This window comes from Hyperolius riggenbachi, chromosome 3, assembly GCF_040937935.1.
Source record: "Hyperolius riggenbachi isolate aHypRig1 chromosome 3, aHypRig1.pri, whole genome shotgun sequence".
NCBI lineage: Eukaryota > Metazoa > Chordata > Amphibia > Anura > Hyperoliidae > Hyperolius > Hyperolius riggenbachi.
Window position 1 is genome coordinate 503,344,547 of NC_090648.1, and position 18,038 is coordinate 503,362,584.

At 45.1% G+C, this 18,038-nt stretch overlaps 1 protein-coding gene across 1 annotated transcript in view; it reads right to left on the minus strand.

The window, feature by feature from the left end:
* Positions 1–17,658, minus strand: part of CRY1 (cryptochrome circadian regulator 1) — a 65,893-nt gene extending 48,235 nt beyond the window's left edge. Inside the window, exon 1 of the mRNA XM_068278334.1 lies at positions 16,806–17,658. Within this exon, the coding sequence (XP_068134435.1) occupies positions 16,806–16,963 (158 nt within the window). The 5' untranslated portion in view covers positions 16,964–17,658. The remainder of the gene's footprint in view (positions 1–16,805) is intronic.
* Positions 17,659–18,038: the final 380 nt, after the last annotated feature.

Consider the following 18,038-nt stretch of genomic DNA (forward strand, 5'->3'; position numbering starts at 1 on the left):
GATGTCCTGCTGGGGGGGAGGGAGGGTCTGATCGCCGCCGCTCTGTGTGGCCGAGCGGGGGGAGGGCTCCTCAAAGCCCCCCTCCGCAGCAATTTTCCTCCCTCTCCCTCCCTACCTCTTGCGCTGGCTGTGGATGGCACAGGACAGAGATCCGTCCTGTAACGCCTCTAATAGGCTTTAGCCTATCAGACGGCGGCGATCCCCGGCCAATTAGAGGCCGGGGATCGCCGATGATCTCTATGGCGCTGCTGCGCAGCAGCGCCGTATGGATGTAAACACAGGGGATTTCTTCTCCGCGTGTTTACATTTAGCCTGCGAGCCGCGATCGGAGACTCGCAGGCTGTTCACGGAGACACCCTCCCGTGAACTGACATGGAATGGCCACTCGAACGAGCGGCCGTTTCCATGGAAACACCACTTCGACCTGCCGACGCCCATCGGCGTTAGGCGGTCGTTAAGTGGTTAAAATGTAACTATGAAAAAGAGCAGCAAGGCTAGTGGTGCAAGTTCAGCAGTGCCCTGCTAGTGTAACGGGCATGCCACCTGCTCCTTTCCCAGGCATCTGGCCAATAGGGATGGTCAATAAGATGTAAATAATTCCAAGTCAAATCCTTTCTAAAGCCAAAAGCTACCAATGGCACCAGTGCCATTTTAATTTAAAAATAAGATGGTCCAAACAGTAAACAGGCTGTGCGACTGTTGAGTCCCCTTCCATCAGGTCTGGGCAGCAGCCAGCGAAGCCTTGGTCAAATGAGAAGACGTATTTAAGTGTCCGCTGCCAGGAAACAGCAGAATAAATATAATCAGCGCCCTGGAATCCTCGAGTATGTTAGACTGAACTGTTCTTACAAAGGATCAATTCAGTGCTGGAAAATGTAAACTGGTATAAATACAACATAAACGTCAGCCATTTATATAACAATACGACGTGACGCACATTCGTTTATACAAAAGTCTCCGTAGTAACCAGACTGCAGGAGACGATAGAAGGATCTCTGCAGCCCCCTGGTGGCCAGCAAGATTCTTTAGTTCACCTCCTTCTATAAGGGTTAACAGTAACTTGTGGTGGATCTTGCTTTGTGATTTGTTCATTGTAACTTTATTCCCATCACAAGTATTTTTAGCCTTCAGGTGTGCCTGAGTAGAGACCAGGAGTTTGTACACAGAACTAGAGATTCTTCTGTCTGGTAAACAGCTTCAATGTCTGTGGATATTCTAAAAATGCATAGATGAGCATTAGAATTGTATTTACTTTAGCTACTGAAGCTGTAGACATTTCCCTCCTAATCCCTGAAGCACCAAGGCGTGAAGTCTACCCTCTAGAACTAAACGGAACCTCAGGAGTGAGAATCAGGTTTCGGGGGGTAGGTTTCAGCACTGGACACTTCAGAGAGCGTAATTGGAGAGGCCAAACCACAGGCTTCGAGGAAGTGCTATACTGCAATACCAAAACATGAACGTAAATATACACTATAGGTTCCAGAGAATCTCTCCGGGCCAATTTTTTTTTTTTTAGATGTGTAGCAGGGAAGGTGCACCATCTGTCACTGTAAGAATGCAGATTCCTACAGGTGACAGAGTTCTAGTGCTAAGCAGGGCTGTGGGGACGGAGCAATTTCTGGGTACCTGGAGTAGAGGTTTCATAAACTAAACAGTCGGATGATTTTTGTCCCAACTCTACAGCCCTGGTGCCCAGTACACACCTTTACTCTCTATGAACACACTTCTCGGGGCAAGGCCAGGAAGATATTGACAATGTCTGAAAAAAGGCAGTTCTGTCAGTTTGGTTTTGATAAGAGCAAACTCCTTCAAGAGCTTTGTTTATGATGCTTTAAAAAGTAAAATGGAACTTTAAAGTTAGTGATAAGTGGGTGCAGGCGGAGCCAGCCTGCAAGCCATCCATCTTGCCCAGTCTCAAATTCAGACGAATTAGTAAAACCGCTATCCCAAACCAGATTATACCGCTTGATGTAGACAAACATCCTCAGCACCTAAATCACTCTTCTGGATCAATTAACAGTCTGAAATAGATCTGAGAGAGCCTAAGCGCTTTGAGTCCTATGGGAGAAAAGCGCTATAGAAATGTTATTGTATTGTATAGATGATTACCAGTTATGCAGAATCAACAACACTGAAGTCAGCTCTGATCCACAGGCTGCACCTTCTGAAATTGCCACCATAACTGGTAATTTTGTGTACCCTGGTGACACCAATCTAGTGCTGTTTATATCCACATGTAACCAACCAAGCTGGGATTGCTGTAGCCAAGTTCCTTCACCGTGGTACCGGGATTTAATCTATATTTTGGAATTTGAGACAATAAACCAAGTGTATGCCGCACACAGTCGGCACCTGCAAAAGTTAAGCACCAGTGGAAACACTTTAAAAAGAAGCCTCGAAGATTTACAAAACAAGTCACCATTATGGAAATATCAATGGTGATTAGCGTGCCGTTGGCGTTCAGGGTTCGTTCCCTTTCTGAGGATTGTAAAGTAATGTGCCTTTCTAAACAGCAACCCCCACCACCACTTCTGGTGGCAATGCTGCATTGTGGGGTGCAGCTCCATATAATTAAATAGGCCGGGACAACCTGCACACCAAAAAAGTTGCTGGCTGGACAGTGTGGGGTTGTTGCTAATTGACACCAGCATTGTGCAAGTGTGAACACATGTGATACTCACCTACGGAGAGGGAATGCTCTGGATCTTATAGACCTACTAGCTCGGTCTTTGATTTGTGCCTTTGGGCCACTCCTGTCACCCCCCCATTGCAGCTATTCTACCAACTGGTCAAATACACCTTTGGTGATCCTCAGAAGACTAAGAGCATTTGTGTACCTGAGTGCTTCCAAAGACTGACAGCTCCGTACCACACATATTCCAGTGTGCACTCGTGCATGCACAGTACAGAGTGTGCTCAGCCTTTGGAAGCTCTCCGAGACATGAGTGCTCCCAAAGCATTCCACAAACTACTGGATGCGGCAAATTTGAATGTGGAGCAGCAAGGGAACAAAGACACAGAGAGAGGATTGAGAAGGCTCTATAGGACCCAGAGACTTCACTCTCCATGGGTGAGCATCCTTTTTTTTTTTTTTTTTTTTTTTTTGTAGGTCATTTTACACTTGCTTTAACTCCACACAGTGTGTCGCTCAAAGCAAATTATTTCCTGTATACCCAATCTGTATTCACAGAAGAGGAAGAGGAAGAGAAAAAAAAAAAAAAAAAAAAAGTGGGTCAATGAGTGAAATCTGATCGGTGCTGTTCAAACAGAGACCTTGCCCTCTGTTATGTGTCACACCAAGCATACTGTATAACATGATCTAATCTTCAGCCGTCCTCCAGCTGCTGTCTCCAATCTGAGGAATAAGCCTGGCTTAAGAAACTCCAGGCAAATAAACTCAAAGGGAAACAAAAAAGGCACACGTGGTACACATATACTGTATATTGGAATAGCAAAAGACATTCTGGCTATGGCGATTCTTCCCCATTGGAGTGCCAACAGATAGACAGCAGACCTCCAATCCCCAGCCTCACTATCCACCCTGGACCCCTGCTTGGCCAACCCGATTGTTCTATGATACGCCCCCTAAACAGTAGCTGAGTGTTAGCAAGCAACAGTCACCACTAGGAATCATGGGAATTGAAGTCCTTTGCTCAACAGGCAGCATGAGGGGGGGGGGGGTGGGAGGTAACTTCAAAGTATTTACTAACGGTGTCTGAGCACTTTCTGAGACAAGTGCGTCTGTACTCGTGCATGCAAAATAGGGATCCACTCGTCTTCATAAATACTCGGGGACGAGAGAAAACGGTGCTGTGGAGTCAGAGTTGAGGTCTGAGCAATTTGAGGGTACCTGAAGTCGGATTCTGATGATTTTTGTAACTACTCCACTGCCCTACAAGAGAGGGCAGAGTAATTTTAGGCACCTGGTATCAGAATCGGTGGTTTCATAAACTGATGAGTTGGAGTCGGATGATTTTTGTACCGACGCCACAGCCCTGCGAGAACTTACGAGGGCTGAAAGAGGAGCACCGAAGAGGTATTCAACCTAGCAGGTCGAATAACTTCTACAGGGAATTGTGCTGGAACAATGGGCCAGGCGGAGGACCAGCAATTCTCTACTGTATCCAGAGCCGTCCCTAGTCTACATAGACAAATATCTAACCTTTCCTCGCTTCAAGTTCACCTTAGTTATATAACAAAAAAAAAAAAAAAAAAAAAAAAAAAAACACACACACACACACACACACACAACTTCACAGCCCAGTCTTGCTTTTCTGCACTATAGGGCCCTTTTCCACCAGCGCGTTTGCGCTGGCTGAATCGCAAAGACGCAAACCGCTAGAGATTTTACAATCGCTACGGTTTGCTTTTTAACATAGGAATCGCGGTAGGTCATTTCCACTACCGCGATTCGTTTTTTACGGGAACGCGAACGCGCGGCGGAGCGATATTTGCCGCTATTCTGCTATGCAGCGCATAGCATAGCAAAATCGCGGCCGCAAACGTCGGGGAATCGCCGGTAATTGCGATTCAGCAATCGCTAGCGTGAACGTTAGCGACTGCTAGCAGAAAAGGGCCCATAGCAGATTTACTGACCCACCTCCACAACCCATGGAGGTCTTCAGGTCAGGAGGACCAGCCAAGATGAGCTGATGCACTGCCAACTTTATTAACATGCTTACAGTACAAGCAAAAGCACTGTTCTGATTAGAGGAACAGCCACAAATGGAAATCCACAGGCTGCTGAGCCCTGGGTTTTATCTTACATGAAGCTCACAACCTAGTTACATATTAAAAGCCACCGCTCCCCCAGTACCGCTGTCTGCATACCATAATAAGATCAGTGGCATAAGGTGTGTCTGAAATTCATTTTACATGAGGAAAGTCTTTGAAAGGTTCGGGAATCCATGGAGACCAGGCACAACATGGTTAATAAAACATTTCATAAAAATCCATGTTAAACACTACTTCAGAGGAGCACAATAAGCAGCAATACTTAAGAACATCAATATATGTATCCAGGGTGTTCAGAAAGAAATTAGATGCGGAATAAACACAGAAAACAAGTAACATGAGATACCCGATAACCCAAAACAGCTGCTCTGCGGATCAACAAGCAGCACGATTTCCGAAACTTCACTTTTAGAAATTTTAGAAGCAAAACACCGACACCGATCCATCTCAAATAGCTGTTTTTCTTACACTAATTGAGGATTGCATTGAGGTTCTTTGGATAGTCAACAACATTAGCTAAATTTTGTGTGTGCAAATGCCAAAAATCCTTAATATCAACCCCACCCGACAGGTTAGGTACACTTTTGGTGAAAAATTTCTGCAGGGAAAAAAAATAAAAAAAATCCAGTCTGGGTCTTCTGGTTTGAATCCCAGCCAGAGCACTATCTGCACAGAGTTTGTATATTCTCCCTGTGTCTGTGGGGGTTTACCCCGGGCACTCTGGTTCCCTCACATATCCCAAAAACAGATAACATTATTGGTTTCCCCCTAAAAATTGGTCCTAGACTATAATACATACACTGACATAACTATGGTAAGGATTAGATTGTGAGCTCCTCTGAGGACAGTCAGTGACATGACTATGTACTCTGTACAGTGCTGTGGAAGAGATGTCGGCGCTGTATAAATACTACATAAGTGTAAATAAATATTACCCCTAACAATACATTTATATTTTCGCTGTCAAATTATGGCACTACATCATTGTCAGATATCTAATTGACTCATGTGTAAATTTACCAGGATCCCAACAATAGAACCAGTGTCTGAATTCACGCAACAAGCCCGACCTTTATCTACAAAAGAGAAGAAAAATTCCACTAGCTTGGCTCAAGGTCACCTTTGCTGAGATTTACGTAAATCGTCTGTAGGCTTTATTCTGCAGGCTTACAGATAAAAGTATTGTACTCACTGCCACAGCCCAAATTCATTTTTTTTCAGCAGGCATATAATGTGAAGTCAGTCCTGCTAATCCAATATTTAGATAGGAGTTTAGTTTCTGGAGCTGATCATGCAGTGTCTTATGGTGTCAACAAGATGATCCTCCTGATCTAAGTATTTGGTCACAAGACCGGGAGCCGTTCTGTGGATGAAATGATCAGCAGGCCATGTGACTCCGCATCACACTGTGCAGACTGCAAGGCAGGGCTGTGGAGTCGGTACAAAAATCTTCCCACTCCTCAGTTTATGAAACCACCGACTGACGCCAAGTCAGACTCCAGGTACCCAAAATGCCTCCGAATCCTAAGTCTAATACTTACCAGGGCTGTGGATTTTGTCCAAATATCATCCAACTCAGTTTTTGAAATCACCGACCCCAGGTACCCAAAATTGCTCCCACTACGACTCCAACTCCAGAGCCCTACCCAAGGGGCGGGGCACAAACTGCTCTTTGAGAGAAGATTAGAGTAATGAGTTCTAGTGAGTCTGTGCCACAAAAGTTCTTTTTTTTTTTTTTTTATACCCAGACTCGCACATACGCAGTACGGATCTGCTTGTCTTCCGGAGGTGAATAATTCCAAAGCCTTCCAAGGAGTCTTGACGGAGTATCCCGACATTCTAGTCCTGGCGAATGAACGGGGAAATGGAGAGAGCTCGGTCCACCCCTGCCCCCCCCCCCCCCTTTAGGACTCCTCAGAGGTACTGGGGTTCCTGAGTACGACGAGCAGCTGCCCAAAGAGGGTCAGACAACTTTACTGGGCCCAGTGGTGGAAGGAGAGAAGACCTGGACAGCTAGAAGGCAGGGGTGTGAAAACCTTTGTGGGATTTCTCCGCTGCCTCTTTCTCTCCCTCTGTAGCTCCCCCCTCCTTCCAGACAGAGGCCGATTGGGCGAGTTTAAAACCAATCGCCTGCTCCAGCAGTGATCTTTTTGGCATCTTCAGCATCATCTCATGACGCCCTCATGGCCAATGGAACGAGAGATTGTGCGAGTTACAGCTTGTTTGTTCAACGCTAGTTTTTCAGAAGATGGCAGGAGAGGGGGAGGGGAATGTAGCCCTCTGTCGGCTGGCCTCCTTCATAGCGCCTGTGGGCCTTAGTCTGCCGGCCCCTGGTATCTAAGGGCTTTCCCTCTTAGGTACCGTAAGTATCTAACTTTTTTTTCCTTGGTTCATGTTTCCTTTAAATCCCCTCCATAAGTTCAAGTATTTTAAAGGACACCAGAGGCTAAAATAAACTAATGAAATAAACGTTTGTATCTATCTTCCTTCTCCTAAAAATGACTTTTTAAGATATTCCACAGTTTTATATGTTTAAATCTACTTTTTAAGTTTGAACGGTTTTATTGTTTTTGCTCAATGACACATTCATTGTAGTATGCCAGAGCTAACATCTATGAACTATTGACCCTTTTTATCCCTTTCCTGCTCTCAGAAGCCATTTTCTGCTAGGAAAGTGTTTTATAGTTGGAATTTCTTGTCAGTGAGGGTCGCACTGTAGTCACTTCCTGCCTGAGTCAGGCCTGAGTCAGCCACTTACATACCTGATATTTATACAGCATAGTTGAGTGCTAGGCACTGTACATACACAGGTCTATCTTATGTCACAGGTCACATCGGGTATCCTTTAACAAACTATTATACAGACAGACGTTTTCTCAGAAAATAAAAATTTTACTTTCTGCTTTGTGCAAATGAGAGATAATGAAATTCCTAAAAACAAAGATGATGGCAGGTGCAGATTGATGTTTACAGACAATATTTTATTGCTATTCATTACAAGATGAATTGGGTGAGGACACATTGTACAGATTCTTGTACCCACTTAAGTGACGAATCTGGTGGCCTCCAAATAAAAATGGTTACACAGAAGAAAGCCATTAAATAGCAAGGTCTGGCACAGGAATTCTTCTTCTTTTAGAATGACACACTTGGAGAGCAGCCAGTGATAGAATAATTGTCAGGATCAGCATTGAATCATTCCTGGGCATGAAAGAAGTTTTCCACAAAAGTTGTTATAAATATATCTGCCAGGGTTGTGTAGTGTCTTTCACGGACTATCATTCAATGAGACTGCTAGCAACGCTACATTACTTTGTACAGACTGCCGCAGTACTTAAAGTGGATCTGAACTCTTGCACAGTACAGCAGGAAAACAGAGGAATGCACCCTGTATGTACTTAGTGAGTTTAGACTGTCTAATTCCCCCTCATCTGTGTCACATCACAAGTTGTAATGTAAAAAAATCTGCCAGGTAAATCTAAGAGAACACTGTATGGTGTGTACCTAGCATTACCCTGTTGATTTCTAGAAGTACCAACATACGATGCAGAGCTATAGATCCCCTCTTCCAGCTACACTGCAGAGATACCCAGCTCTTCTCTCATGAAACCCAACTCTCTGCTCTCCCTTACCGCTTGGGATAGATTCCACACCACTGCATTTTCTCAGAAGGCATAAAAATATCTTGGAAAAGCGTGGGAGCCTCACACGGCGCGATAGAAGCAGGCATGCCTAATAGGGTGGCTGCGGCAGCTAGTATGAGCGCTTGAGGGTCCTGAATGGAGGCAATGAGAGATTCTCGGATACGGGAGCCAACCGCTGACAGGAGACTGAACAGAATACGGTGAACATCTGGCAACATCTGCAGCGCAGTCACAGCGCTTCTCCCTGGACATGTGCAGCACAACTCTCCTTTAACCCTCGCACTATCGCATCCCACCACCAGGGACTCACCTCCAGCACACAAATCTCCAGGATACACAAATCCCACTAAACTACCGTACTTTGAAAACTAAAGCCGTGTGATTTCTGTGCAGCGAGTGTCTAAATAAACTCTCAGACCAGTAATGGGACCAAATAAAGCTCAGCTCTCGGGGGATAAAGTCCTGCCGTGTTTTGTTTAGAATTCTAGATCTGGTCACATGACCAGGGGGGGGGGGGGGGAATTCTAAGACTGAAAGGGGAGGGGGAGTGGTTGGGACATGTCTAATAATAGGTCAGTAAACACATGTCTTGCAAGGATAGAAATCCTGATGCAAGAACTCAGCCGACTTGCCCCGCCCCCGAACAAAACCCGCAAGCTTTATTCGGGGGCAGGGCGACATTCCGGAAGGCGGCCTATTAGAGGACTTCTAGGACAGCTTCGGGTGAGAAGACACCGCAGGTAATTATAAACTTGCAGAACCATTGAAATCTACGTACGGTTTTGATGCTGACTAGGCAGTAAAACTACTGATGACTCATGTTGGTTATGTTGTAAACAATGGCACTGACAAGCATGTATTTTAGAGAAGAACTAAAATCAGTATGCTGAACTTCTGATCAGAGCCTTATAAGAAAACAGCACTATAATTGGAACTGTAACTAAAAGCTCAGCTGTTACAATTCACCTCAATTTATGGCAAGAATAAAAACTGGAAACTTTATGTACATATAAAACACATCAATGTACCACCCTATGGAAAAAGCCTAAAAGTGCATCAACTATGCATGCATGTTGCTTGGAATGAAGCTCTTTTGATTGGCCTAGACATCCATGCTGCATACAATTTGCATCATATTTGCATGCACACCAGCATTACTGACATCTCGCTGACCAATCTCTATTGTCATGGTTGCAAAGTACAGCAAAGCAAGCTTATGAGCAATGTTGGAAATTCTTATATACAGCTAGCAGAAAACTGACTGCAATAACGTTACAAAACACTTATGCAGCCGCAATCTATACTTACGGGGATATCAGAATGCCGCCGGAGTTTCCCTTTAAACCTTTAGTTGGCTGGAATTATGTAATTTTGAAAGCATGACGTTCTATTTGTGAAAGGATAAAATGACAAAATATCCTGTGGGCCGTTCCCCACTCCCCAGCAGCGTGGGGCCGTGGGCTCTGAAGAATGACCGACAATTCCGAAATATCATTCCTTCCTACAGGCAAGCCAAAACCCAGCCTGGAATCCTGCAATTCTGCCATCTGCCACTGAGCTCATCACACACCGTGTGCAAAATCCCAAGCATCACAGGGAGGAGTTCCAACAAAGACAACTGACCTGAGAGGGAAACAGAGGCTGCCATATTTATGTCCCTTTTAAACAATACATGTTGCCTGGCATCTGCTTGATCTTTCATGCATCAGTAGTGTGAATCACACACCTGAAACAAGCATTCGGCAAATGCAGTCACAGCTGATCTGCATGCTTATTCAGGGTCTCTGCTTGTACTGGAGGCAGATTATCAGCAGGACAGCCAGGCAATCTGCATTGTTTAAGGCAGATCTGAACTCCCTGCTCTAACATAAGAAACAGCATAACCACCTTTAAAAAGTAAAGTTTTTTTGTTACAGCTGATACAAATCCTGCAAAAAATCTGCAGTGTGTTTACTTTCTGCTTTCATGGAAACACATCCTGTGTTTACAAATTAGCTGCTCTGCTGAGACAGCCAGCTGGCAAAGCTGAGAGACCAAGTAACAGTTGTGATTAGTCACACATACAGAGGAATTAGACAGGCTAAACTCTCTAAATACATACAGGGTGCATTTCTCCGTTTTCCTTCTGTCCTGTGGAAGAGTTCGGGTACATTTTAAAAGGTAATAAATATGGCAGCCTCCATATCCCTTTCAGGTCAATTGTCCTTTTAACCCTTTAAAAAGTGAACCAATTACAGAAAGCTTTCTAATGCTGAAACACAAACACTGGTACAGTTACTAAATGAAGACAGGACTAATCTGCAGAACCATCACACAGGTACCTGGGAACAGCCTGCAGGCAAAACATACAAGAAGCTCATTCAACATACAAAGCAATCCGATGGTGGTGGAGGTCCATGTGTGCTCCACCATCTGCCAGCACCATACATATTCTCCTGGTACAGTCTAGGATACCAGTGAAAGTTTGAATGGATGCTATACCCAACATCACAGCTTCTTGGAGGTCCTGTATTCAAGCAGGGCTCATGCTTTCCATTGGATATTTGTCTTCCAGTACAACAAACCAAGGGGAGGACAGACAAAGCCAGGCTGCATGCTTTGGAGACACCTTACCAGGCAGGAGGACTCCAGAAGATAACCTCTTCCATTTGATAAGTAACAATTCATGCATCTAAACTGTGCTTAGAGGACACGTCCATCCTTGGTCAACGTCAGGTCTAAATGTGCTGCAGCCCACAGAAACTCTGCATCGGCTTTTACCACTCCTACATTGAGGGATAATATAAGTGGAAGCTCCATGACTACAAGTCATCTTTTATTTATATCACTGAATAACTTCCATATATAACCATTCTCAGAAGAACACTTCCTCTTTATTGTCAAAGAGTACAGAGACAAGGAAGGATCTAGAGCCTACAGAGCCTTCCCCATCTTCTCTTGCACCCCTCGTTCCTTCGTTGTCACCCTTGTTGTGTGTACTTGACCATTTGGTCGATTACGCATCTGTGAGCCCTTGGTAGGGTTCGGAGGTCCCAGAGTGTTTCTGGAGACGGCTGTAGCTCCGTACTGTGCATGAAGGCAAATTAAACTGGGGGGGGGGGGTGGCAGCATTGAAATGAGGGGTGCAAGAGGACATCCAGAGCCTTCCCTGTCCATAGGTAAGCATCTATTTTTTTTGTGGGGGGGGGGGGTTGCTTTACACTCACTATAAAAACAAAGAAAATAATTAAAAGAAGGGTCCAAACATTGGTTCGTGCCCTCCCTGAACTCTCTGGCCTAATTCTCTTAAACATTGAGCAACAATGCGCACAAGAGGTCATCTATGATTACCAAAGTCGCTACCATTGCTTGGTATTCACGCAACAGCAGTTCTCAGACAGATCAAAGGAAACCTGCCAAAAGCATTTCTAGCAATCTGAATTCACCGGTACGGTTACCTTTTACCTGGCTGTTTGCCATTGTATTCAGAAGTTTCCGCCCACAGAATCTGAGGGCATCTAGCCTGATGCTTGTTTACAATGCTGTTATATAAATACTCTGTGCTGTCTTCCAAGTCTACCTTCTGTTTATGCTGACCTTGGGCATGTAGGTAACACTCAAGTACAGTATATGTCTTCTGTAACATTTTGAAGGTCAGTGCTCTATCTCTGGCTCTTTTAGCCGGGTGCTCCACCCGGCTAATTTTGGTAAGCACCTTGCTGCCATCAGCTCGCCTCATCATAAGCTGTAAGAGTTGTGCTGACCCTGCATTCCTCCATCGCTCCTCGCCCGGCTATTTTTTCATGCCACCAAACTGGGAAAAATTTCTGGGAAGAACAGTGAAGGTTATGCTGACATTTTTGCCATTTCTTGTTTCCTAAACCCTGCAAAGTTGTCAATACTTCACCATCACCACAACTAAGAATAACACAACATATCGCCCATCTCACTCTACCACTCTTTCCCTTTAGGGCCCTTCTACACTTAATGCATCGTGTTGAGTTGCATCCCATTTTGGCAAATGGGACGCAACACGACGCGACTCAACACAATGCATTAAGTGTAGAAGGGCCCTTAAAACGAACACCATAGGGTATAAGAGTTTAATAACAGATGATCATAGCCATATAAAACTTTAACCAAACAAGGAAATACAGTTAAGCAATAACTGCACCACAATTCACTTCAGGGTCTCCAGCTCTGCTGCCTGCATGAACAAACCCCAACCTCAAGTCCTCCAAACATATCACACACGCCTGCATGGGAATCCACACTAATACTCCCTGTGTTGGCTCACCAACGTGATCAGTTTATGACAGCTTGATAACAGCCAATAGAGGGCGCTCAGAGCAGGCTGAATGCTGTTGCTCCACTCATCTTAACCTATGTATTCTTCCAAGTACTATTTTGACTGTTACAAACACCCTCTTTTCCAAACCATTTACATGGCCAAGCTATGGTCTTCTCCAAAATATCTATCCACCCAAGTGTCCAAGGGAAAGCCAATGAGATGCCAAGAACTCCAAAAGCCTGAAGCTTGGAAACTGACCAATGAAATGGATCTGCTGTATTGGTTCGGTCCATTCTCAAGCTGAATAAAGTTTGCATAAAGTTAGCACAAGATCTGCATGAATGGAATCTCTAGCATCCAATTGGACTTCTCCACTAAGCAATGGTGTGAGTGGGCAGTAAAGCAAAATCTGTGACAGGTGTACTCTAACTGGTTTCTGTCTTGGTCAGCTGAGTCAACCAGCAGAAAGCAAGTTATGAGGCTCTGGCTTTGACACAATTCAGCAAGCATGCACTGTATACATAACGTTCCAGAGAGATAATATCAGCTAGAGCGACAAACCTTCCCTGACAGCCTATGAGAGGCGTGCAAGAAAAAAAAAATTGTTAAAAGCTTTATTTATAAAGACAACTAGTTTTTTTTTTTTTCTTTTTTTTTTGAGGAAGAAAGAGAAAAAAAAGTGAATCTGAACATTTAATTTACATATGTGAAAGAAGCGACAGAGTGGGCAGGATGAGTGGGGTGGACAATGCCCTCAGCCCTGTGGCATCGAGGGGCATCAGGAGCCGCTGTATGCGCACTATACCATCATAAGAGGTGGTAGTCATTGGCAACCTCAGGTAAGTTTAATATAGCGAGTGTGCGTGGCTTTAGACGATGGTAGACTGACTAGGTTATTAGACTGTAAGCTCCTCTGAGGACAGTCAGTGACATGACTATGTACTCTGTAAAGTGCTGCATAAGCGGTCAGTGCTATATAAATACATAATAATAATATGGTAGGACATTAGACTAGGACTATGGCAAGGATTAGATTGTGAGCTCCTCTGAGGACAGTCAGTGACATGACCACGTACTCTGTAAAGTGCTGCCGAAGATGTCCATGCTATATAACACATAATAATATGTTAGGACAACAGACTGACAGGATTAGACTGTCACCTGCTCTGAGGGCAGTCAGTGACATGACTGATCTGTAAAGTGCTCCAAAAGAGGTCAGTGCTATATAAATACATTATTATAATATGGTAGGACATTAGAAGACTGACAGGATTAAACTGTCAGTGACAGGACTATGTACTCGGTATCGTGCTGCATCAACAACCTCCAATTTAAAAATCCGAGGCCCCCTGCACAACGTCCCACCCTCCAAAAAAACACACACATGATCTATTTATTAGGACATGCATCAGAGAGGAACTAAGGACCAACTCCTCTCTAAGTCCACATTGTGTTACCATATCCCACGGCTGCACAGTGTACATACAGGGTAGATTTGATCTGCAGACCTGGAAGCCGGTTATATTTTTTCAAGCCGTCCTGTGAATTCACACACACACATATACATATATACATGAGGATTCTGTTTGCCAACCAGGACCAAAAACCACCTATCTGGAGATAGCCAGAGTAGTCGATGACGTTGCACAACAGCACAGAGATTACCGTACTTCTGGCCAGCACGTTGCTGTGCATTTGCAGCCTTGTTCTGTTAAGTAATCAGAGCGAGCATACAAGCCGTGTTACACACCCTTTTACATAACTCAAGCTTGCTCTTCCAACAGGTCACATTCCCCAACTGCAAAGAGGGAGTGTTAGCTGAACACTGCAGTAGAATTCCAAGGACTTCCGCCTCAAACAGAAACACATGCATAACATGCTGTGGCTGCCTGTCTGGGAGGAGGATCCTTCAAACAGCTGCAGATATTGTTCAGTTAAGAGGAATGAAAAGTAAACAGGCTACAAAGTGGACGCCTAGGCTAACCAGGAATTCTGGAGTTCTCAAATCATGACAGAAAAGTCCAGCAGCTAACCAATACTTTGATGACCTAGATAGGTCAGTTCTCTGTGAGCCATCTGCTGGCAAGTATGCAAAACTTCATTACAGGGAAAAAAAATAAAAGCTTACATAAGCCTTACCTTGTGGAAAAAAAATGAATTTAGAGGCTTACAAAATAAACCATTCGACTTCAACATGTATTTTATTTATATCTTTATATAAACTTCTCCATTTTTGACAAGTTTGAACAGTTTCATCTATACAAGATTTCTGATCAAATCAGCAAACATTCCAAAAACATCTCCATAAAGTGTAAATGCCAAACTGGTGTGTAGCTTGGCGATCTCAGTTGTTTTTTGGGTCCCAACATTGCCAAATTTGCTTATGGAGACATGGGTTCTGGGGATAGCAGCATCGACAGCTGCATAAACATTAGAGTAATGCTTTAACAGGAAAAACATACTAACAACCCATAACAGCCAATCAAACTGCATTTACTCAAGAAAGTTTAATTCTGAGCAGGGGGATACACAATTTTTCAAGTCAAAAGATGTTTGGCTACCTTTCGAGAATAAAACAAGAACTTTATCACTGGTGATCAAACGTAACCTTGGTCCCTCCCCAAAATCATTAACAGTGCGGTGTCTGACTACAGATGGAGAAGTCTTTGTGGTACCCAACTACCCATACAATTCAAAATAGCACATATGATGCACTAAGAGCTGAAGCCAACAGATAACGTCTCCTGCCACTCATTGCCCCTCTCCATCAAAATCAACCAGACTGCTGAGCTATAACCAATCGTTTTTAAAGAGGTCATTGAGAACTCTTAACAAGCGTCACCAAGCTTCTGCACACAGCTTGAAGAAAGCAGTTCCGTAATGCTAGTTCTCCGTTTCCCCCCAAACTTGGACCTGAACAATGTCTACCAAATGGACACCCAACTGGTGGTAGCTCTCTGATTAACTCAAGAGCCAAATCGGATTCAGAGCACTAAGCTTTATGGAGTTCTGCTTAAAAAATTATGAGCTAACTAGGCAAGGCTGGACAAAGGAAAGGGGTCTTAAATAAAAATATCTGGTGCCCACAATGTATTCCTACTATACATACAAATATCCTACTGGACCCGGTATTGCAGATTAGCTTGTACACCACTGTGGTTAGAGCTCAATACGCTCTACATCTAGAATGGTCAAAATATTTGAGGGGGGAAAAAAAAGGAGGCATGTTCTGGCACAATCTTGTAGATCCTAAGCAGTGACTCACGAAACAGGATCATCCCTGCTGCCCTAGAACTAAATACAAAGTATGATGCAAGGGCACAAGGCTTCCACAAGAGCATAGACACACAGATGTTTGCTCTGTGCCAAATTATTACACAACAAGGCTTGCCAAACTGGTTTTCTAACCACAGCAATGGTACATACAGTTATCTGTGGAGATCAACATTACTGAGGCAGTAATTACTAATTACCCATCCTAAGAATATGTGAATGCTTCATAACATACACTGCACTGGTGGGAATTGAGAACAGGCTGAGAAATAATCAGAATTATCGCTACAAGTGCAAATAAAAACTTGAAGCAAGTGTAAAGCAGTTGCCAAAAGCAATCAGAACCATCGTTGAGTTAGATAGCTGAACTTGATTGGTTACTCGCTTTCGCCCAATGTTTCTTTGCACTGCTCTGAAAAAAATGACCCCAGATTTACCAAAAAATCTGGAGCAAAGGTGGAACACTTGTCCAGATCAACCAATAGAGATATGAAGTGAAATTTAACAAAAATCAAATTCCCCTGGACTTTACCAAATCCTTGCACAGGAATAACCAGATTAAAGTTATTGGTTGATACCTGTTTAATGCAAAGCTCCAGTTTGGCCCAAGTGAACTCCTGTCCCTGTAGAGCAACAATAACAACAACAAAAAAGAAAAAAAAATGCACTAAAGTAAAAAGTTTATGCTTACCGCTTGCAAGAAATCTCAAGCATCAACTCTTGTCCAATTTTACCAAATCTATGGAGCAGAAGAGTATGGGCATTGAATACACAATTTACGCAGTCCCTCCCATAACACAGGTATGGTAAAATCGGGCAAGGATCGAAACAGTTAAGATTGTACAGTTGTAGACAAATTGACAGTTGACAAATTTTAGTCCTACCTCCACCTGTTGATCCCCACATTGGACGATCCGGCGAACCAGGGGTCCAGAATATAGACGCAGCGGAAGGTGTCCGATCCTTGGATACACTCCCTCAGCGCTGGGTTGTCGTGCAGCCGCAGCCCTTTCCGGAACCAGTGGACCGCATTGACCCCCATCTTTTCGGCAGAGACGATACCCCAAGAGAATGACAGCTAGATAGACGGAGCAGTGAGCAGGAGGCAGCTCAGGGGTCCAGGAATCAGTATAGAGAATTGGAAGGGGGGGGGGGGGTTAAGTCAAGAGTGCAGTCATGGTGCCCAGCTGGAGGAAAGGTAGGTTTGTGGTTAGTTACTGGGAGGGGGCTCTCTCCTCAATGAGGGGGATCACTGGGGGTCTTCCTCCTCTATGGGGGTCTTCCTCTATGGAGGATCACTGAGGGGTCTTTCTCCTCTATGGGGGGCTTCCTCCTCTATGGAGGATCACTGAGGGGTCTTTCTCCTCTATGGGGGGCTTACTCCTCTATGGAGGATCACTGAGGGGTCTTCCTCCTCTATGGGGGGCTTCCTCCTCTATGGAGGATCACTGAGGGGTCTTCCTCCTCTATGGGGGGCTGGCACACTGCAGGCTGGATAGATGGGTGGATAGAAGCAGAGCTCTCCCTAGCATGCTGTGCTCACACAAGGCGAGAAGGGTCTTCAGCACTCCAAGGGTCCCCACTGCTAATGTCACCACCAGTGTCTCCGACTGTCACAGCCAAGTGCGCACCTCCAGCCTCGCACACCGTGCTGCACGTCCCCTAGGCTCCTCCCATCGCCGCCCATTGGCTGCCGCGACCGTCACATGCCCCCGCAGCCCTCACGTTTCGCTAGTGTGGTGTTCTCCTTCGCCCCGCCCCCTCCCACCTCCTCCTCAGTGCCGCGGTCGCCCCGTGTCCTGGATCGGCGCCCCCCCGCCGCTCACCCCCAGCTTGGGGTCCCGGCTATCGGCGGACACGGTAAAATCCCGTTTCGGCCCGCGGCGTCCGCTTTGATTCCCGGTTTGTTGTGGCCGGTGACGTCGATGGGCGTGGCTTTGCGGGAAGCCAGTGGTGTTGGGCGGGCCGTGCTAAGGAAAAGTTCCCGGATGATCACGTTGACGAGGGTGGCTTGCGCTGTGCTGCGGGAGGGAGGGAGGGGATTGGAGGGAACTCAGGGAAGGGATTGGAGGGAGTGCGGCCTGCGCGTGCCCGTGGAGTTATGAGGAGAATGTGCG